Source organism: Pongo pygmaeus, chromosome 8 (assembly GCF_028885625.2).
Source record: "Pongo pygmaeus isolate AG05252 chromosome 8, NHGRI_mPonPyg2-v2.0_pri, whole genome shotgun sequence".
Classification (NCBI taxonomy): Eukaryota; Metazoa; Chordata; class Mammalia; order Primates; family Hominidae; genus Pongo; species Pongo pygmaeus.
This window is the reverse complement of record NC_072381.2, coordinates 105,107,126-105,129,513: the sequence shown is the minus strand read 5'-3', so window position 1 is coordinate 105,129,513 and position 22,388 is coordinate 105,107,126. Positions and strand designations below refer to the sequence as shown.

The 22,388-nt window shown below is 44.0% G+C and overlaps 1 protein-coding gene across 1 annotated transcript in view; it reads right to left on the bottom strand.

Moving 5' to 3' along the window:
- Positions 1-4,705: 4,705 nt before the first annotated feature.
- ABCC2 (ATP binding cassette subfamily C member 2) overlaps positions 4,706-22,388 on the bottom strand; it is a 71,218-nt gene continuing 53,535 nt past the window's right edge. The window contains exons 23-33 of the mRNA XM_054435844.2: positions 21,970-22,189; positions 21,669-21,823; positions 19,270-19,425; positions 17,513-17,712; positions 15,293-15,419; positions 13,490-13,591; positions 12,928-13,071; positions 11,612-11,770; positions 10,254-10,420; positions 6,534-6,728; positions 4,706-5,828 (exon numbers count right to left, since the gene is read on the bottom strand). Of these exons, the coding sequence (XP_054291819.1) occupies positions 5,699-5,828; positions 6,534-6,728; positions 10,254-10,420; positions 11,612-11,770; positions 12,928-13,071; positions 13,490-13,591; positions 15,293-15,419; positions 17,513-17,712; positions 19,270-19,425; positions 21,669-21,823; positions 21,970-22,189 (1,755 nt within the window). The 3' untranslated portion in view covers positions 4,706-5,698. The remainder of the gene's footprint in view (positions 5,829-6,533; positions 6,729-10,253; positions 10,421-11,611; positions 11,771-12,927; positions 13,072-13,489; positions 13,592-15,292; positions 15,420-17,512; positions 17,713-19,269; positions 19,426-21,668; positions 21,824-21,969; positions 22,190-22,388) is intronic.

Here is a 22,388-nt window from a genome sequence, read left to right as displayed (position 1 = left end):
CTTAAAGGGCCAGATAGTAAATATTTTAGGCTTTGTGGGCCAATTCCTCAACTCTGTATTGTAACATGAAAGCAGGCATAGATGGCAAAGAAACAAAGGAGCATGGATGTGTTCTAGTAAAACTTTATTTGCAAAAACAGGTAGCAGGGCAAATTTGGCCCCAGAACCATACCCCTACTCTAGGTCCAACTAAAATAAAAGAATTCTGTTCAAGCATTAACACTGGAGTCAAGTATGCAGAGAAATTAGACTGTTGGATTAAGGACAATGAAAAGCCGGCCAAAGAGTAATTGGTTTACAGATTGCACCTAATAATCATGTCAACCAGGCAAATATTTATTATACCAGAAGGTGCTTTTATGTTACCAGAATGCAAATCCTGACAAACCAGACCACAAGTTTCTGCAGATGAGCACTAAAAATGAAGCCACCAGGCAAAGATATTGTTTAGCACCAGGTATCAAGAGCAATACCTGTGACCAGAGATAATAGTACAACCAGTGCTATCCACAATCTCCTGACAACCAAGTTGTTTCCCAGAGAAGAAAGAGTGTCTATAGCAAGCTTGTCCAGCCCATGGCCTGTGGGCCGCATGTGGCCCATGGCTTTCAATGTGGTCCACCACAAATTTGTAAACTTTCTTAAAACATAACCAGATTTTTTTTGCCATTTTTTTTTTTTTAGCTTATCAGCTATCATTAGTGTTAGTGTATTTTATATGTGGCCCAAGACAATTCTTCTTCCAGTGTGGCCCAGGGAGGCCGAAAGATGGGACACCCCTGGTCTCCAGGCGTGAGCAGCAAGTAATTGTCCCAAAGATGGCTGCCAAGGAACAGGGCAGATGGATCTGAAATCCGTGATAGTGTTTGTCAGGCATAATCGCCAGATGGAAATCAAGTGAGAACCAAGAGGATTAATCAAGAGATTACCAGTATGGTGACCAAGGCCTTGATTGTTAGAATTGAAGAAGGAGCTCTATTCTAGTCCATTTTCAAAATTCAGTAAGAACCAAACTAGCCTAGTTTTTCTTCTCTTCCTAAAACTCTATTTTTATGTTCATTTACCTTAAAGAAACACTGCCATACATATATTCCCAGTCTGGTCTTGAACTCCTGAGCTCAAATGATCCTCCTGCCTAGCCTCCCAAAGTATTGGGATTACAGGTGTGAGCCACTGCACCTGGCCATTTTCTCCTTTTTTCTACTTTTTCCATAAATAGTTGCTTTTTATATTGTAACAGTTAAATTCTACAGCATAACTAACTACTTGCATATGAAATTAAAAGGAGGGCTATGACAATGGAGTGCTTTTTACAGCCAATTATTTTATGCATTTTTACAATCTTTTACTTATGATATTTTCTTTTTTCTTTTTGGAGATAAGAGTCCCACTCTGTCACCTAGGCTGGAATGGAGTGGTGTGATCTCAGCTCACTGCAGCCTCGACTTCCTGGGCTCAAGCGATCCTTCCACCTCAGCCTCCTGAGTAGCTGGGACTACAGGCACGCACTACTACACCTGGGTAACTTTCTGTGTTTTTTTTTTTTGTAGAAATGGGGTCTTACCTTGTTGCTCAGGCTGGTCTCGAACTCTGCACTCGAGCATTCCGGCCTGCCTAGGCCTCCCAAAGTGCTGGGATTGCAGGTGTGAGTCACTGTGCCTGGCCTACTCATGGTATTTTCAAACAATATGAACCTTTCAAAAAACCAGTCTAGTGTCTAGTCCATGTGGAAGACCAAACTCAGAGTAGACTATAGTCTTTGCTAACTAAATCTAAGTTGCAGGAGCTTAGAGATTTAAATATCAATGTTTGTACAATATTGTTTGCTAATTCTAAAATAAATTCATGATCAGTATGCATTTGTGGTTAAATGTATTCTCATTCTATCATATAAACAGAACAAATTTATTCTGAGGATGTTTCCAAAAGTGCTTACGCAAAATTATTCTGCCAGAAATGTAGGCCTGATGGTTTATTCTTATAGGTTTATTCTTTATATTTTTATAGACTTATTCTTCCTGTTTGTGCCAATGTATCAAGGTAAAATTAGTTTGTTTTCTTTCAGTCTGTTTATTGCTTCTGAAAAAGGGGACGCTGCTCAGCTGGTGTTGGTGTTGGGCCTGATGACACTGTTTCTGTGACTGTTGAAAAACGGCAAACTAAAATCAATGTGGCTCCTTGTGAGAACTGCTGCTGCAGATAAACTGTTAGAGTGACGCTAATAGCAACAGAGCCAACGAGAAGGAGCACGTTTCCTTCCTCATCCAGCCTGCGTCCAGTGTCCCTCCAGCACCGTCTATTGTCAGAACTTAATAGGAATAGTTGGCAAAGCAGCAATGAGACTTATAAGTCCCAGCATCACAGAGCAAAATCTAAAAGGGTAGGTTTGAAACTGACAGATAGTAGCTTAACAATGGGCATAGGCTCCTTTACTTCTGAAACACTATGATTCCATGCACCCAGAAGAATTGGGAAGGGCACAGAAAGTGCCCAAAAGATCAGTGAAAAACAGTGAAGATATGGTGGAATTTGGGAATGTATGGTTTTAGGTAGTTATCTAAAATTGTCCCTGAAATCGGTAAGTGAAATAAAGCTTGTGAAAGGGATATTAATTAGGCCACAATGGAAAGTAATCTTTATTTAGTTTATATTAGATAGCTTTTTTTTTTTTTTTTTTTTTGAGATGGAGTCTTGCTCTGTCGCTCAGGCTGGAGTGCAATGGCACGATCCCAGCTCACTACAACCTCCGCCTCCCAGGTTCAAGCGATTCTCCTGCCTCAGCCTCCCAAGTAGCTGTGATTACAGGCATGTGCCACCATGCTTGGCTAATTTTGTATTTTTAGTACAGATAGGGTTTCATCATATTGGCCAGGCTGTTCTCACACTCCTGACCTCAGGTGATCCGCCTACCTCAGCCTCCCAAAGTGCTGGGATTACAGGTGTGAGCCACAGCACCTGCCCTAAATAGCTTTTTGGCACAGTGTCAGACATTTACTGGAAGCTAAATAAATAAGTGATGGTCGATAATCTTCAAATTCTCCAGTGATAACTATATCGACATCAGCCTGGACCATTTTTTTTTAGAAACAAATGGAGAAAGTGTCAGGCTTCTCCTTTAGTTTCACTTTTACCATTGGTGCTTTACCTAGCTTGCATTTCTCTGGCTTCTGCAGTCAGCATAAATAGTTCCTTTGTTTTCCAAAGTTCCTCCTGCCCCCCTAAATGCTCTATGTCTAAAAACTCATTTAAGAAGCAAGTTGGAAAAAAAAAAAAAAAGAAGCAAGTTGGAAAGTTTGCATGTATGGAATGTGCTTTCAAAATAAACACTGAATAAATAAATAAATAAATAAATTTTTAAAACACCACTAAAAAAAGAAAAAAGCAGTTTTTGAAATTCTAATGATTAGAAAGAATAGATGGTGAAAACAGTAGTTAGCTACCTAGCAGTGAAATAGTTGAGAAAAAGAGATAAGGGAAGTGATGATGATGATGATGGTGATGATGATATTGGATTAAAAGAGCAATAGAGACTGGAACAATCAGGAAAAAAGAACAAAGATCAATAGCAGAAATAAAGGACATGACTTAGCTCTTATAGAGCTTTACAGGTATTATATTGTATTAATCTTAAAATGCTAATTTTTTTCCACAAATAGGATGCATTTTACCAACAATGCATACCAAAGTTTAATTGGCAGTATCCTTTCTTCGTGGTATAGAAAATAACAGGTATTTTACAATTGATGGCATCTTAGATTAATATACACTAATCTGCAATTTACAGGAGCTACATTTCATATACATAAGCAGGTATAGATCTGAAAAACTAGCTGTAAAAAATAGCCAATGATTATAGAATATTCACAATGTACTAGATCTAGTTTGCAGAATTAAGAAGGGGATTCTCCACGAATAGCGCCCCCCCAGCAAACACTTCAATATTTATACAACTTTGTTGATCGCCATCCATGCTGTGATTCAAAATCTAATTCACAGGGCTATGTGTAGGAGGCACACAAGTTTGTCATACAAATGAGACAATTTTTGTGTGTGTGTGAAAGGGGGAGCTATTATTGTTTTGGGAAAACAGATGTAACCCATAACTATTCAGGGCAAACCAGAGGTATGCTTACACTAGCTATATGCCCTTCATTTCAGAAGTTTAACGCTAAGCACCTCACTAAACAGACCGTGAAATGCTGAATAAATCAAAATCTTTATCATTACATCACTGAAAGGGAGGTAAGGAATATGAAGAACCCAGAAGAACCTGACACAAAGGCCCTAGGAGGTGACGAAGGCCCAAAACTTAGGCTGGCTTCTGAAATCTCCTGCCCAGGAGATCTTAAACTCTCACTTTGTTGATAATGTAGGATGCCAAGGCAAGAGATAAAGCCAAGGTCTGCCATGGTGCAGACTAAAACCCTCTGATGAACCTGTGTCATGAAAGGGTTATACCTGCAATGTATAGGTAAAGACGCCTAGGTCCTGCCATGCAGAATGCAGGAGTCAACAAGAACAACAACAAAACCCCACGCCTATCTCCAACCTGTCACTCTCCCTCGAGAATTTGTAAATCACAAGCTGGCTCTTGTACAGGATTGTGGTCTGAAGTTGCACTGTGGTTTGAAACCCCTTAGTGAAGAATTTCATTCAAAGAGGTTCTGGGTAATGCCCCAGGCAACAGGCTAAAGCATTCCCAATTCCTTAGGAAGAACTCACAGTCAACTTAGGCCTCAAAGAATGTCCACAGATAAAGTTTGAAGGAGAACGAGCTTATAATAAAAATGCACAAGACATACAAGGAAATAAAATACCATGAGTAAAAACCAACAGAAACAACAGATAAACAAAGAATACAGACATTGGAATTATCAGACACAATATTTAAAAAACGATTGGAAATGCAAATGCCCCAGAAACATGAAAATATATTCATCCCCAATAGATACTAGGGAAATGCAAATGAAATTCTCAATGATACATCAATTCATATTCATCAGATTGACAGCAATGTTTTCAGTTGGCATTACCAGTTTGGCATCAGCTGGTTTGTGCATGTAAACATGTGCATACCCTCCATTCCTAGGTTATACCCTAGAGAAACTCTTACATATGTGTCAGGAGATGTAGACCAGAATGTCCACAGTAGTACTGTTTATAGTTTTTAAAAACCTGAGAATAAAGCTAATGAATATTAAAACTGATACATTGTGCTGTATTCATACAATGCCAGACTACAGAGCAGTGAAAAAAAATAATGCACCTATTTGCATCACCATGGATGAATCTCAGATATAATATTGAACAAAAGAATCAAGTCATAGAAGATGTATGCAGTATGAGTCAGTCCATTTACATAAGTAAAAAAGGGTATACGTTGTTTAAAGATACATACAAAGGTGATAAAACAAAAATGAAAGGCAAAGGAATAATTATCATGAAATTCAGGACAGTGGTTGTCCCTGGGAGGGGTGGGTAGCAAGGAAGTACGATCGAGGTAGACAATCAAGGGGTTTCTCAAGTACCTGGTGATATTTATTTTCTTAACCTGGTTAGTAAGTTCATGGGTGTTCACTTATCCTTTTTTAAAACGTACATTTTATACACACTTTTGTATGTATTCTGTATTTTATAAAAAATAAAATTAAATAAGAAATTATTCTTATAGTCCTTTTCTAACCCGTGGGGCCTTCTGCTAGAATTTTGTGCTGTTCACATTCTCAATGCCAGCTTCCTTAGCCATAAAGTAAAAGGGTCCAGGGGTTTGTAGCAGTTCTTCAGGGCTGCCGTACTCTATAATCTTCCCGTTGTCTAGGACCATTACCCTGAAACAAGGAAGAAAGAAATAAAAGTCTTAGAAAGCAGCATCTCAAGTCTAGGCATTTATAAGAATAACCAGGACTAAGTTGTGGTATAGTCAGACAAGGCTACAAAGCAGTGAAAATCAATGAGCCACAGCTACACACATCAACATGGATGAATTCTGCAAATAATATTGAACAAAAGAATCAAGTAATAGAAGAATACAGGCAGTATGAGTCCATTTACATGAGTTTTTAAAAGAAGTGCACATTGTTTAAGGATAGATTGGTTTACAAAGGATGCCTATCATCTCCAAATAGCTTTCTAAGATTACTGACTTTTGATTGTAATATGACACAGCTGGAAGGAACAGAAAGCTTCTAGTTGTTTTACAGAGCAGCAGCTGAGGCTCAGGACAGTTAGGAAGGTCTATGGTCAACATCTGCCTCTCACGGCTTGAGCTTCCACCTCCCCATACCCAGTTAATTGTTACAACACACAGTTTCCTATTTTGCCCTCAAGATATGAATAGTTCCCTTAACCTTGTTCGTTTTCATTCGCATGATGTAAAATTTTGGCCAGATTACTTGACATCTCTAAGTCTCAGTTTCTTCATCAGTAATATGGTGGTGGTTAAACCTTCTGCCGTCAGGTGTTTCCCGGCTGACACTGTTATTGTTGAGCAAGGGTTAAGCCATCCGTGTCAAGCCCTGTCCCCCTACACTCACTTGTCACTGTCCATGATGGTGTGCAGCCTGTGGGCAATGGTGATCACTGTGCAGTGGGCGAACTCGTTTTGGATGGTCGTCTGAATGAGGTTGTCTGTCTCTAGATCCACCGCAGCAGTGGCCTCATCCAGGACCAGGATCTTGGATTTCCGAAGCAGAGCCCTGCCCAGGCACAGCAGCTGCCTCTGGCCTATGCTGCAGCCAATAGAAGCAACCATGTGTTAGCTCCTAAAGACCAAGGAAAGACGCAGGGCGGGGGGACCATTTTCATGTTCCAGATCAGACTTCCAAAACCCCCCCTCCAAAATTCCCCTGGAATGTTTGGGCCTCTTCAACTAGCTGTACCTTGCTGCTGTGAGCATCGTTTTTCAAACTTTCCCAATTGAAGACCCACCCCAAGTACTTAATTAAAAAGTCATATTTCTGGGCCCTTGCCTTGCTCAATCAGAGTGGGCAGGAGCCTAGGAACATGCCTTTTTACTAAGCACCCCAGGCCATTTTTATGCTTAAACAAGTTTGGATAACAATGGCCCAGGAACAATGCTTTGTATTTGGTTGCCGTGATATCAACATTTCCAAAACAACATGAATGTCACCGAGTTTACTTTAGCAGTATTTGACCTGAAACCATTAATATAGGGTGGAACAACACTAGAATGCCCCAGTGGCATTTCTTTGTGGCCTTAGCAAATCCATTTATTATTTTAATGTGTAATTCTAGTCTCAAGGCTAATTATATGTTCAAGGCATTCTGCTTTGATTAGAGATGAAGCTATCTAATGAACGTGATGTCTTGGTGTGAGATGCAATGTATGTGGAATTCAAATATGCTTCTAAAATGCAAATAGCTTTAATTTGCTAAAAGCCTGTAATGAAGGCTGGACCTCTTACTTACATAAAGAAGCTTTGGGAAATGATGTGAAGGAAATATTCAGGAATTTGCTAATTGCTCTTTCCTGCTGTGGCCATTAGGGAACATATTAAACAGGGGGTGGCCAAAGTTCTATAATTCTCTGTAAGAAAATTTCTGCAGGAGATGAGAAGTCACCCAAGATGAACTTCCAGTTTTCCCCTATAATGTAAGATCAGAGACACTGAAAAACTATTTACTTAGCTTGTACCAAACTCCTGCCTGGCCCAAAGTGTAATGTATACTTTGGACTTTAGAGTAACAGACTGTTGCTGAGGCGACACTTTGTCTTTCAGCTGCTCTCTCCAAGCTGAACTTAGCCATCATTCAACAGAGAAATGTAAGTTTTAGTCCCCCAGGCCAGGTTTGAAACTCAGGTCTGAAATCAAGGCATTGGTAATACCATTTAAGCATCTCTCAGCTTGGACAGGAGAAAGATGGCATGATTTTTGTTTTTACAAACCAGAAATGTCAAGGCCTCCCATTGCACCCTACCATAGCGTCCCACATGTCCCCTCTGTAGCACAGACCGTATTGGCATTTACTGACAGAGGTCTGTCTTCATTATGCTGTAAGTGCTAGGAAGTCAGGGTTGTGTCTCTGTTTGCCTCTGTATTTTCAGTACCTGGCACATAGTAGGTGTTACTATATATATATATATATATATATATATATATTTTTTTTTTTTTTTTTTTTGGAGATGGAGTTTCGCTCTTATCTCCCAGGCTGGAGTGCAATCTCAGCTCACCACAACCTCCGCCTCCCGGGTTCAAGCGATTCTCCTGCCTCAGCCTCCCGGGGGATTACAGCTGGGATTACAGGCCTGCGCCACCACGCCTGGCTAATTTTGTATGTTTAGTAGAGATGGGGTGTCTCTACATGTTGGTCAGGCTGGTCTTGAACTCCCGACCTCAGGTGATCCACCTGCCTCGGCCTCCCAAAGTGCTGGGATTACAGGCATGAGCCACTGCGCCCGGCCGGTGTTATTACATTTTTGCTGACTGAATGTTTGAATGATCTTTTATACTGGCCTAAAGACCTACTTGAGTCCTGCTAGTTGCTAGATCTGTCGTGGAGGGAAACTAAACTGGCGATGTTCTCTACCAGGGCTTGTTCCCTGGGGCTACACACTGAAATCACCTGGGTCCTCCATTCAGTTGGTCTGGGCTACATTTGAGGCATTGGGAGCTTTAAAGCTTCCTGGGTGATTTTAGCTTGCAGCCTAGTTAATCACAACACTCTAGGCAGTGCTTCTCAAGTGTAGTGTGCACACAAATCACCTGGGAATCTTGCTAAAATGCAGATTCTGATGAGTAGGTCTATGTCCTGAGATTCTGCATGTGTAACAAGCTCCCAGGTGAAGCCAGAGTGGCTGGTCCATGAATCAGTTACTGAGCCCTCCCTTCCTTCCCGAGCTTCAACTTGCAAATGGCCTATTCCCTGCCTACCACCACTGAGGCCCCTGGGGCAGGAGCAAGACCTGTCTATGAGCAGTGGGCTTTGGCTGAGGGCAGAACTTCAGTGTGTGGAAGGAAAAACAAAAATGTTATAGGAACAATGCTAGGTCAACTTATTAATGGACAGGCAAACATACAGTGAAGGCCAGAAGTGAACTGTCAACTATATAAAAATGTTTTGGAAAGGTAAAAATAACTGTGAAAGCCAAGAGAGTCTTTTGTTGATTTCAGGTGTTTCAACAGTGCCTAAGGATTTTACAGATGTCACGTTCCCTGTCATCCGCATGCTCTTTAGATCAGTGGTTCTTAAACTGGGATGCCCCTAACAGCCTCATGGGGATCCTTTAAAACTCCCCATGTCCAGTCTAGCCTCATACAATTAAATCAGACTCTAGGATTGGACCAGGCAGCCAGACTATTTTCATCCTGATTATGCACAGCTGGGAGCCTCTGCTTTCTGTGGGATGTGTAAGCTCACATTGTGTAATGTCATATGAGGAGTACATTTAATAACAAAGGTTTTTTTTTTTTTTTTTTTTTTTTAGATGGAGTCTCGCTCTGTCTCCCAGGCTGGAGTGCAGTGGTGTGATCTCAGCTCACTACAACCTCCGCCTCCTGGGTTCAAGCAATTCTCTGCCTCAGCCTCCTGAGTAGCTGAGATTATAGGCGCCTGCCACCACGCCTAGTTAATTTTTTGTATTTTTAGTAGGATGGAGTTTCACCATCTTGGTCAGGCTGGTCTTGAACTCCTGATCTCGTGATCCACAGGCCTCAGCCTCCCAAAGTGTTGGGATTACAGGCGTGAGCCACTGCGCCCAGCCGATAACAAAGGTTTTCAAGAGTTGATTTTTTTTTTTTTTTTTTAGACGGAGTGTTGCTCTGTCGCCCAGGCTGGAATGCAGTGGCGCAATCTCGGCTCACTGCAACCTCCACCTCCTGGGTTTAAGCGATTCTCCTGCTTCAGCCTCCTGAGTAGCTTGGGACTACAGGTGCCCACAACCATGCTCGGCTACTTTTTGTATTTTTAGTAGAAACAGGGTTTCCCATGTTGACCAGGCTGGTCACGAACTCCTGACTTCAGGTGATCTACCTGCCTCAACCTCCCAGAGTGCTGGGATTACAGGCGTGAGCCACTGTGCTCGACCAGTTTTCAAGAGTTTTGAAGCACTTTCACATCTATTTTATCTTGTGAACTTTACAACAGGTTCATTTTACAACAGGTTCATTTTACACTTTAGGAATCAGACCTGGATGAAAATTCTATGCCAGGCATCACCTAACACAAGGAACACGAGGAGTGGCCCCCTCATATCCTCTCACTGCCTGCAAGGGAAGCAGGCTATGGAACATTACCTCAGGTTGCCACCGGCCTCTGTCACTTCGTGGGATAACCCAAGTTGCAGGCTGGCCACGAAAGACTTGAGGTGAGCCAGCTCCAGGGCCTTCCAAATCTCCTCATCCGAGTAGTTGTTGAAAGGGTCGAGATTCATCCTCAGGCTTCCAGAGAATAGGATGGGGTCCTGCAAGTGAAAGGACAAGGGGGCTGTTGGGGCTCATGCCAGAAAAGGACCTCGGAGTTCCTCAGGACTGGGAGATGGTGGATAGGACTGGCCTGAGGTGGATTCCTGAGGCAGGAAGCTGGTTTGTGGTTGAGCTTCCACAGGGTTTTCCCTCCTAAGGCTGGGAGTGGCTACCAGCCAGGGGCTAGGCACAGGGTTAGGAGAAGTTCTCGGTTTATTTTTTGTTTTTGAGGCCGAGTTTCACTCTGTTGCCCAGACTGGAGTGCAGTGGCATGAACACCGCTCACTGCAGCCTTGACGTCCTTAGCTCAAGTGATCCTCCCATCTCAGCCTCTCGAGTAGCTGGGACCAGAGGCACGTACCACCATGCCTGGCTGATTTTTAAAATTTTTTGTAGAGATGGGTTCTTGCCATGTTGCTTAGGCTGATCTTGAACTCCTGGGCTCCAGTGATTCACCTGCCTCGGCCTCCCAAACCCAAACTCGTGGTGTCAAGGTAGAGGAATCAGAGGAGGGTAGAGGAAAGAATAGTACAGATGCATGAGAAGAAGGTGTGACGCTTTTGAAGAGGCTGGAGAAAAGACTATCGAACTGAGCAAACACCAGACAGACCAAAACTACCCCCAGAGGAATTAGGCTGCAGTGGGCAGAGGAGGAAAGGTTCTCCTGAGGAGCCGCTGCGGGGAACGGTGAGGCCCCGCGGCAGTCCTTATCTGGCAGGATCCAGAGAGGAAGCCGAGGGGAAATCTTTCTTGCTGATGCACGAAGCGTTCCGCTTGCCGGCAGAAACCTGCAGCAAATTCCCTCCTCTATCTTTTAACCATAGCAAATGGGGAGTATAAAGCTTAATGGCTTCAAGCTTCAGCGGCAAAACTGCTAATGCTGATTGCAAAAGTCTTGCAAACCGTGATGGGCTATAGCAACGCTAAATAATCATCGGCTGTACTTGACTTCTGTTGTGTTGCTGCCACCTAGTGGTCAGATACAGGCAGCCACAAATGCATATTACCAAACATTCCAAAACTTAAGTTCTGGAAACGACGTGTCCATCCTAGGGAACTAGCTCAGGTACCCCGAGTAGACCGTGGAATTGACAGTGCTGACTGAATAGACATCAAGAAGAAGCTGCATATGTTTCCTGTAAAACAAGCTGCTCCCCACGGCATGTGCCCGAGTAAGTTCTACAGCTCACCTGGGGGATGATGGTCAGCTTCTCTCGGAGGTCGTGGAGCCCAATGGAAGCAATATCTACTCCATCAATGACGATCTGACCACCGGCAGCCTCTAAGATTCTGAAGAGGCAGTTTGTGAGGGATGACTTTCCAGCTCCTGTCCTGCCCACCACACCAATCTGTGAATATAGTTCCCTTACACATTAGTTTCACAAATAATTCTTGGGGAAAAGTTATTTAGCCGGGGCTTTCACAGTCGCAGGAGGTTAAGAGGCAGTGACTGGCTACTCCATCTCTAAGATATTAAACTGATTTTGGTTTTGGTGAGGAAAAAAGTACCCAGATGTCAGAAAAAGATGTCAAAAATCATTGTTTGCTGAGAACTATATAGTCACTGTTTGAAATGGACTCTCTTGGCAACTGTTGTTATAATTATTGTTGGAAATTATAGATAAAAACAAAATCCTTGTTTAGGCCAGGCACGGTGGCTCATGCCTGTAATCCCAGCACTTTGGGAGGCCCAGGCAGGCAGATCACCTGAGGCCAGGAGTTCAAGACCAGCCTGGTCAATACGGCGAAACCCCGTCTCTACTAAAAATACAAAAAAAATTAGCCAGACATGGTGGCATGCACCTGTAGTCCCAGCTACTTGGGAGTCTGAGTCAGAAAAATCACTTGAACCCGGGAAGCAGAGGTTGCAGTGAGCCAAGATTGTGCCACTGCACTCCAGCCTGGGCGACAGAGTGAGACTCCATCTCAAAATAAATAAATAAATAAAAAGAAAGAAAAAAGAAAAATGCTTGTTTAGAAGTGAAGAAGGGAAAGATTAGGTCTGCCACCAGCTGAGAGCCAGACTCTGATCTGGACCTCAGCGTCCTTGCTCATCAGACCCCAAGCCCTCGGAGAACAACAGCACCTGAGGAGGATGCCTGACTTTGAAGACTGGGAGGAGAACTGGGCCATTCTTCCTTCAGGGACAACCCTCCACACTGCTATTCTCAACAGTTCCATCACCAGGCCTGGCGCCCCCTTGCTTCCTTGCTGACTTCCTCTCTGCATACTGTGGACCTTATAGGAAAGGGGCCCTGGTCAGCTGGCTAAGAGGCAAGGGGGAGCTGAGCAGGAGGCCCCAACAGCTGCAGTAAGTCTGTGTGATCCCTGGCTGCTATCCTTCCCTCTGATACTGTGTCCCCACACCTCCCCAGGGCAGAGGAAGTGCCCTGACCCTCTCCCTCCATCCAAATGATGAAGGCTTGGGGCCCAGCTGCTCTCCACTCTGTCCAATTGTTGTCTGATCACAAGGCCTCCCATCCAGGCCTTCCTTCACTCCACCTACCTTCTCCATGCTACTGATGTCACAAGTGATCCCTCTGAGGACCAGATCCAGCTCAGGTCGGTACCGCACTTGGTAGTTGTTAAACTGGATCTTGCCTTTGCTGGGCCAATCTGGCGGAGGCCTCTTGTCAGTCACCCAGGGTGCCTGGCAAGGAGACAAGATAAGTAAGTTTTATAAGGTGGCAACTCAGCCGAACAGTCTGCCCAAGACTCGTGTCATAGAACAGGAGAAGGGTAGCAGTGTCCCAGCTACCTAATGGCCTCTGCATTTAATAGACTGAACTAGACTTGTACTTTTGGAAAGTTCCTACCTTACTCAGTTAAAGAAAAATATACCATGAGCTTGTGCTGTAGATCTCCTCGGTATGTTCCAAGACCTGACATCCCCTAAACCATTTCCTATTCTAAGTTTGAAGAAATTAGGTCCTTTGAGTTAGAGGAAAGGAAACTTTAGGGACCCATTATGGGCCCATGTGAAATATGGAGAAATTCTAAAGATGTACTCTTGAAGGAGTTGCATGTTGTTTTTGCCTTGTTCCTGGATTTTTCCAGTTCCTCCTTACCTCATTTTCCACTTTTGTGTACTCAGTTATTCGCTCAACAGCCACAATGTTGGTCTCTATTTCTGATGTCATCCTCACCAGCCAGTTCAGGGTTTGTGTGATCTACAGAAAAACCAGAAGACTGAAAATCATCATAGGTACAGAAACCAACTCAACCACTCAAACCACAAGGACAATCCAGTGCCGACTTTGTACCCAGCACTGTGCTGGACTCTACAACGGAATAAGGAAAAGTGTAAGAAAGACAATCCTTGCCTCCTTGGGGAAGGAATTAAGAGCAGTGCATTGAATGGCTGCAGACCAATTAGGTGCTCATGCGAAGGGCAACGTGAGTGTCTAGTGGTTTGGGACTAAAGCTGGAATTGGAGAGTCTGGCAATGGGTGGAGTGGGAGCAGAGCTCAGGCCTCCTGCCTGTATGCCTAGTGTTCTTTGTGAATCAGGGAAAGGCATGATCCAGGCCAGGGAATCTGTAGATTACTCAGATGCAAACTTCTCTCAGGAAAAGACTCAGGAGTTTGCATATATGCACAGAGAGTTCTTGTTGGGCAAATGGTGGTTAGAGAAAGGGAGCCACAGACAGCAGAGGACAGAATCATGGGGACTCAGAGTATCCACTTTGTGTAGATTGAAGCATATGTAATTGCTGGTATTTGATCATTTTGTTTTGGTTCAATCTAATAATTTCCTATTTGCCTTGTCTGTCCTGGGCTAAAAAGCCTACAAATAGGGGGATGAAAGGGCAGTGACACAAGGAACTAAGTGACTCTAGTGAATAACAAAGTCCTTTTAGGTGCCCTGGCAGGAACACATTGGGCTTTATTAACTTCTTTTTTTTTTTTTTTTTTGATACGGAATCTTGCTCTGTTGCCCAGGCTGGAGTGCAATCGCACGATCTTGGCTCACTGCAACCTCTGCCTCCTGGGTTCAAGTGATTCTCCTGCCTCAGCCTCCCCAGTAGCTGGGATTACAGGCGCTCGCCACCACGCCTGGCTAATTTTTTGTATTTTTAGTAGAGACGAGGTTTCACCATGTTGGCCAGGCTGGTCTCAAACTCCTAACCTCAGGTGATCTACCCGCCTCGGCCTCCCAAAGTGCTGGGATTACAGGTGTGAGCCACTGTGCTCCACCAGCCTTCTTAACTTCTAATGAAGACAGCACTATTATATAAAGCCCACATATAACTACGCAAATCTCTTTGAACTAAAAAAATTAGTTCAAAAAGATGGTCAAATGACTCATTTATAACAAATATTGATTGAATAATTACGGTAGTGCCAGCCACTGTCTTAGGTGCTAGAAAAGAATCATGCCTGCCATGTATCCTCTAGTCATGCTGGGGATGCTGCAGTGAGACACATTCTATAGTTTTATCAGACTCTATGTTCTTTATCAGAATTACCTCCAATTATTCTACGATCTAAGAAAAATAAACACAGGAGGAATTATTTGTTCAAAAAGCCTTTCTGATTACTGCTACATTCTAGAGAAGAAAGTTATTTATTCCCTCACTAGAACCAAGCAAAGAGGCAGACAGGGAACAATTAGATTGAAACATATGAAATTGCCTTCTTAAGCCCTAAGGTCAATATTTATGTCCAGTTTTCTAGATGGCATTCATGTCTACTTAGGAAGAGTAAGGAACATATCCATGGGTAAAAGATGGAGCCAGGATTTGAACCTCGGTCTCCTTTAGTCCCTCTAGGTTTAAGAAGGAATCAAGAGCACAGACTCCATAGTATACATCAGGCTTAATTTAAGAATAAGCGCACTAACGAAACCAAACTCCCAACCTTCAAACTCACATTGAGTGCATTGGACAGAACAAAGCCAACAGTGTCCCCACTTAGGGTATCTCTATAAATAACCATCATCAAGGCTGAAAAGAAGACAATCAGGTTCCCAACCAGCTCCAGGCGAATTGCAAGCCACCTGTGGGGCAACAGAACCAGAGAGTGTGTGTCACTGATCACGTCCTCATCTTAACCAGCAACCTTGGCGTTCACAGAACATTCTCAGAGGGTTTGACTTGATCAGGCCGCACTCTTAGGTGATGCCTCAATTTGACTTAGAAACACCATGTATTCCTAAAAGCCTATTGATATATTTTTTAAGAAAATAAATTGCATTTTAAAGATCCTAGAGGTCTTTGCTGGACTAAGGGAATCCTACAGTGCAATGTCTACCAAACTGGCCAAATCATAAGAACCACCTAGGGCAACTGTTAATATACACTGTTACAAATTCATGTGGAAAATTCCTGGACCCTTTCCCTTAAGATTCTGATTTCAGGGGGCCTAGAATGGGATTCAAGAATCTGCATTTTTTTTGTTGTTTTTGTTTTATGAGACAAGGTCTTGCTCTGTCACCAAGGCTAGAGTGTAGTGGCGTGATCATGGCTCACTGCAGCCTCGACCTCCCGGGCTCAAGCCCCAAGTAGCTGGAACTATAGGTGCACACCACTACACCCAGCTAATTTTTTTTATATTTTTTGTAGAGCCAGGATTTCATCATGTTGCCCAAGCTGGTCTTGAACTCCTGGGCTCACGTGTTCTGCTTGCCTCAGTCTCCCAAAGTGCTGGAATTACAGGCATGAGCCATTGCTCCTGGCCAAAAATCTGCATTTTAAATGAACGCTCCAAATGACTTCTTTTGATCAGGCTGGGGAAGCAATGCCATAGTGAATCCATGTGTAAGATTAAAAAGTAAGCACCATAGGAAGGGTCAACGTGCCCTGTTTGATTTCAGTATTTGTAAAAGGGGAAGAAGAAGCTGAGGGTGAAAGGAAGTTAGGTGAGAGTTGGCCACAGGGAGATATACTGGGGTTTCATAGAGAAGTGAAGAGTACATGTGTATGGACATAGTTTATAAAAATGGACTTTCCCAGGCTGGGCGTGGTGGCTCACGCCTGTAATCCCAGCACTGTGGCAGGCCAAGGCGGGCAGATCACCTGAGGTCAGGAGTTCAAGACCAGCCTGACCAACATGGAGAAACCCCGTCTCTACTAAAAATAAAAAAAATTAGCTGGGCGTGGTGGTGCATGCCTGTAATCCCAGCTACTTGGGAGGCTCAGGCAGGTGAATTGCTTGAACCCAGCAGGCAGAGGTTGTGGTGAGCTGAGATTGCACCATTGCACTCCAGCCTGGGCAACAAGAGGGAAACTCCATGAAAAAAAAAAAGGACTTTCTCAAAGAAAATGTATTTAAATGTCTGCACCAATAATTCCAGCATGTGTATGAATAAATATGATATGTCCTTTACAGTGAAGGTCTAATAAGATTTACTTATATGCCTTTTCCTTCTTCGAAAGTCTCTAAGAAATAAAATATCTTTACAGTCAAACTCCTGACCTGTCCACATTCCAAATAATACTGAGCATCTTTAGCGCCTCAAGACACTTTGGAAGCCACTCAAGAATTTTTCTTCCTGAAAAAGATCTTCCTCTTTCCAGGACGTACTGCTTGCCAGGACTTAAGGATACTGGAGAATAATCCTCACCCTGTTCACAGGATGGAAGCTTCCCTTTCTGTCATCAATGGTCTTACCTAAAAATTCCTAACTCTCCTCTCTCCAACCTCCACTGCCTTCACTACCCAGAAAGAGTGTCATGACTATGGAGAATCTCACACCGTTCTCAGAAAAGTAAACAGAGGATGTTCAGTTCACCTAGCACTTGTTTGGTACTGGGTTACAAAATGCTCACAAATGTCGTTTGACTTCCACCATGAGACAGGTGGAACCCTGTGAGATAGGGTGTGTTCTGGCCATTACAAAAACAAAGAAATGGAGATTCTCCTTAGAGAAGTCAAGGCAATTCACCCAGCTTGGTAAACGGCAGAGCGGGCATGGGGATCCAGTCTCTGACTCCAAGGCTCATGCTTTCTTCTCTCCACTTACACAGCATGACAGTGTGTGTGGCCAGAGTGAATTTCACACCACTAGCCATGCCTGCCCTCCCACAGCTAATGTCAAATATATAGAACCCCAAAGCACACACATGGGTAAATACCCAGGGGAAGCCTCACCTGTTGGAGGTGATCCAGGAAAAGACACATTTCTGGTTGGTGTCAGTCCTCATCTCATTGTGTTTCAGAAATCGCTGCTGGTGCTCAAAGGCACGGATAACCGGCAAACCTGATACGGTCTCGCTGAAGTGAGAGTAGATTGGGGACCTGGTGACAGAGTCCAGACGCCTCAGCTGGCGGGAGGTAGACACATAAAACATCTGGACACAAAAAGTAAAGAATCAGCCAGTCCCGCAGTCATGAGGCATCCACCATCTTCCTCCTTTCTGGCCACAACCCAGCATTTTTCCCCTTGACGGCCACAGCTTACATCTGAACAAGACAAAAGCCTGCAGTGCCATGTCTGGGAGCAGAATGATGAGAGAGGCTCCGAGGAGGAGACCAATGAGAAGACTGGGGTTAGTGGGGAACAGAGTGGGGTGAACGTGAGGAGACCACACCGCAGCCTCAGAGCTTTGAGTCTCCAAACCTTCTGAGGAGTTTCATCAGCCTAACCCATATCCCCCAGATCTACGGCTATCGTCCATGTGACAGTTTCTGTACTCCTTAGAGAAAAGGTCCCCAAAAGGATTTTGTAAAGGCAGCGGGGCCCGTGGGGTGTGTAAAGTGCGGATGGGCAGGAAATGGCCAGAAAAAGGCATGCCTAGGTTTGGGTAAAAACGGAAGAATCTGTTCAGTGAAGTGACCAAAACTGTGCCTCGGTGGTGTGTGAAGGTACAGAGAATTCTGGAGGTATGCAGAGTGCTGAGGGGGTAAGAACTGGAACAGGGTAGAATCCAATGCAGGAAGAACCCTGTGGCCTGAGGGCAAGGGGGAGTGGAATGGGTCCGTGCTGCTACTAGATTCTGTGAGGATTTGTTGAAACCTGGGAAGAGTGGGGCGTTGGAGAGTCGGGATGCAAAATGTTATACATGGACGTACAGATGTTCCCTCCAGTAACCCTGCTTCTTGTTTGTTGGTTTGTTATTAATAGTTAAAAGGCTGCTATGGTGACCATGTGCCTGAGGAACTGTACACGGACATGGAGGCAAGCTGCCAATCGCAGGCCACAAGGCCACGAGCTCCTGACCACAGTGTCTTCAGAATTGTTTCCCCAGGCAAACAATTCACCACAAAAGCAGCTGGTGGGACCAGAGTTCCTCCACAGCCTCCCCTTCCCTCTCCATTTCATTGTGGGAATAGGGTTCCTTCCACTCATTTCAGTTTCCCTGTTTTGCTTTCAAGCTGCACATTCCCTCGAAGAATACACTGGAATTGAGCCTAAACCACCCACAGACACCCCAGTGAAACTAGAACTTTGCCGAAGTAAAAAGACAGACCCAGCTGCTGCTGAGAGACATCTCCAAGCAGCTATGCCTGTCGAAAATCAACCAAGGAAGCACCATAGCATGGCTCTTCTGGAACCGACCTAATCGTCATGGGGGTTCTTATGGAGCTGCAAGACTGTGTCCAGAGCCAATCTCAAAGTAGTCTTGGATCCAAACGTAAATCTGTCCCACCTAAGCTTCCAGGGAGTGAAGGGTGGGCAGCAGTTAGGGTGACATTTGCCATGAATGGTGCACCCATTGATGCTCTCACTTCAGCTTCAGACAGTGGCCTGTGGGCTTCTGGGTATGTCAACATATGACTAAATGGCAAAGATGCTGAGGGGAGGAGTGAGTGACTAGCAATGAATCAGAGAGAAGATTCTCAGGAAAAAGGCCAGGTTTTTATAGATAGAGAGGAAGGAAGGATGACTTAGCCATTTCCAAACCTACCTGAACAGATACATAAATAATGCCAAGAGGAATGATGATGATGGTGAAGACAGGAGTGGCCATGCAGATCATGACAAGGGTGCTGATTATCCCCAGAAAGCATGTAATCCAGCTGCGCAAGGACTGAGGCAGGGTGTCATCCACTGTGGAAATATCCTAGGAAAACGATTAGGAGAGGTACACCATCATTGAGGTCTTCCTAAGATAGTTTACATCTTCCTAGTTCTAGCAAGGAATCTGTTGGATTCTGTGTGTTCCCAGTACTCCTTCATGTAATCATTTCATTATGTTCATTTGCAATAGGCTGCATTGCTCGCCCCAGTAACCAATTTCATTTCCATAATTTCTTCATTTAGGCCTGGTGTGGTGGTCACACCTGTAATCCCAGCACTTTGCAAGGCCGAGGCGGGTGGATAACCTGAGATCGGGAGTTCAAGACCAGCCTGACCAACATGGTGAAATCCCATCTCTACTAAAAATACTCAGGAAGTTGCTTCCTCTGCCAAGCATAGAGGACCAAGGGGGAGGGAGCTGGGGTCGAACGTGAGCCTGCCTGGACAGTGTTCTAACCAAGGAACCCAGTGGGAACAGATGTGTCTTACTGCCATGTTGCCTTTGTGTCATGTGAAATAAATGAACAAATGAGAAAAATGAATGAATAGATGGGTGGTTTGGAGAACATTCAAGAAGCTTGGTTTATATTTTGGGTTGCCCTTGCCTAAATTTCTGAGGATTATATTGATTCTATGATTGGTAATATGTGAGGACCAAAGTGAGTTTAAGTTATCTCTGGAATTTCTCAAACTGGATCAGGGATAACGGTCTTCCAGGAAAGCTCTGAATCATGGATGAGTCCTGAGTCTAACCTACCTTTCCCAAAGTCCTATCAGAATGCAAATAACTATACCCACAGTTAGCAGAGAAAAGAAATCCCTATCAATTATCAGTTCTATGCAGATTACTTTTGATCCTTACTTGGCACAGAGTCTCCATCTTTCCTTCCTCCACTCCATCTCCTCTTAACTCAGCTGTTGGTCCCAGAGGCCCCTTGATCAAACTCCCCTTAATAGGTCTGAGCAACCTCCCCAACGAAACATACTATATAATTAATGACAGCTTCCTTTTTCATGCAAAAGCAGTCTTCAAACTATGACTGTTGCCTAAGAAAACCTCTGTGTTCTCTTTCCCAGAAGATTATATATATTACAACATGGGGAAAACTGTGATCTTTGCAAAATTACTATGAGAAATTTCTCACCCAAAATTGAGTGTTCTTTTAGGTTCTAGTAAAGAGCAGAAAGGCCATTGAAGTTGTCTCTAGTGACATCATCCCCACTGTTTCTGCCCCAGAGGAAGATGACACAAGGGGACCAGTTAACGGCCCACTTTTGAAGTGGTTACTGTGTCCCCAGAACCTGGCTGTGGACTGTGAGCTATACTTTTTATGTCTGCCCCAAGACCAACAAACAAGAGTCCAGAGCTGCTCCATAAGCAGAAGGCTAAAAACTGTGCTGGTGATAGTTACTTATCATTCAGAATTGCCTGATCTCTGCCTCTGTTCCTGAATTCCCATCTCAGATACACTAAAAAATCAATAAGTTGGGTCTGGCCCATGGAAGAGAGACATCTATGATCTTCACATTCATTGAGTGCCCCAGTGCCTAGTACAGTAGTTGGCTCATAGAAAGTGCTCAATAAAGGTTGTTGAATGAATGAGTGAATGAATGCCAAGGGTTCCAGGATCTGTGGTACATGGAAACAATATTTGAGAACTTTTTAAAATCACTGATGGCTCTATTCCATAGTCCAGACCAAATTTACTCATTCTTAAAGCATTCAAGATAGAAGTTTCAGGAATGGAGGCAGAGGCCAATCAAAGGGTTACCTTACTATCTCTTGTATTTCCTGTCCCAGGCAGTGACAGTGCTTTTATTTATGTTCCTTCCTCTGCAGAATAATCCTTCTCACCCTGCTCCACTGCCATCCCTGCCCCCAACCCTTGCCATCTCCCTGGCTTGCTTCTATGACTTAAGTTTCACCTTTTCCGACATTGCCCACCTTTATCACGCAGGCTGGGCTAGTGCCTTTTTTTCCTTTGTACTCCCAGACCACCTTTCTACACACTGCTGTTACTGGTTTTACTATATTCTATTATAATCCTTCACTTCCTTGGTTGTCTTCTTCACTAGATGCTGAGCTACTTGAAGGGTCAGAGATGTTCATCCCTCAATCTCCAGGATTCTTGGGAGCTCACAGCAGGTACTCAAGAAACACTTGCATGTTGAGTGACAAAAGAACTGGAACGGAACAGTCTTGTCTAGGGGGACACAATAATTCCTCCCAGTCAGAAAGATCCTCAGTATATAAACATACCACCTGACAGTTCTTGAGATACTTACGCCGGCAAACCTGTTCACAATCCGGCCTGTGGGTGTTGTGTCAAAAAATCTCATGGGTGCTCGAAGGATATTGTTCAGCAGTTGCTTGTGCAAGATATTTGATGCATGGACGAAACCAAAGGCACTCCAGAAATGTGCTATGAACACAAATATACCTAGAGATGGAAGCAGTTTTGTCAGCACCATGCACAGGAATCCCTGAAGACTTGTGCCCAGGACATAATGGCAAATGCATTCCTGAGTCCGGGAAAAGTACAGGGTCCAGACAGATTCTGTAAGATGTCATAGCCATCAGACATACCTTGGGCTAATCCCAGAGCTCCATAGACTCCAACTCTCATGTCCCTCTGAGATGCGGGATAGTCGGTGCTATTGAAGATCTTAGAGTCACTGGTCCAAGCACTGAGCCACAGGTTGGATCCAATAAAAGCCACAGAATTCATCACGAACGCAAGGATGATGAAGAATATCGAAAACAATCCTATTGCTTGTAGGTACTCCAGGTAGACGGAGAACTTCACCTGCAAAGTCCCCACCTCAATATTAGTAGAACTCCCTAATGGCTTTTGGTGAGGAATCACCTAGAATGCCAACCACAAGGAGAAGTGGAGTCCCCTGGGAGCATGGGTAGCAGGTAGCAAAATTTGGTAGTCTGTGGTCACCGTTTCTGCACTGTGCCAGGAAGGATAATAGAACAATGCTGAAATACAATGCAGGGTA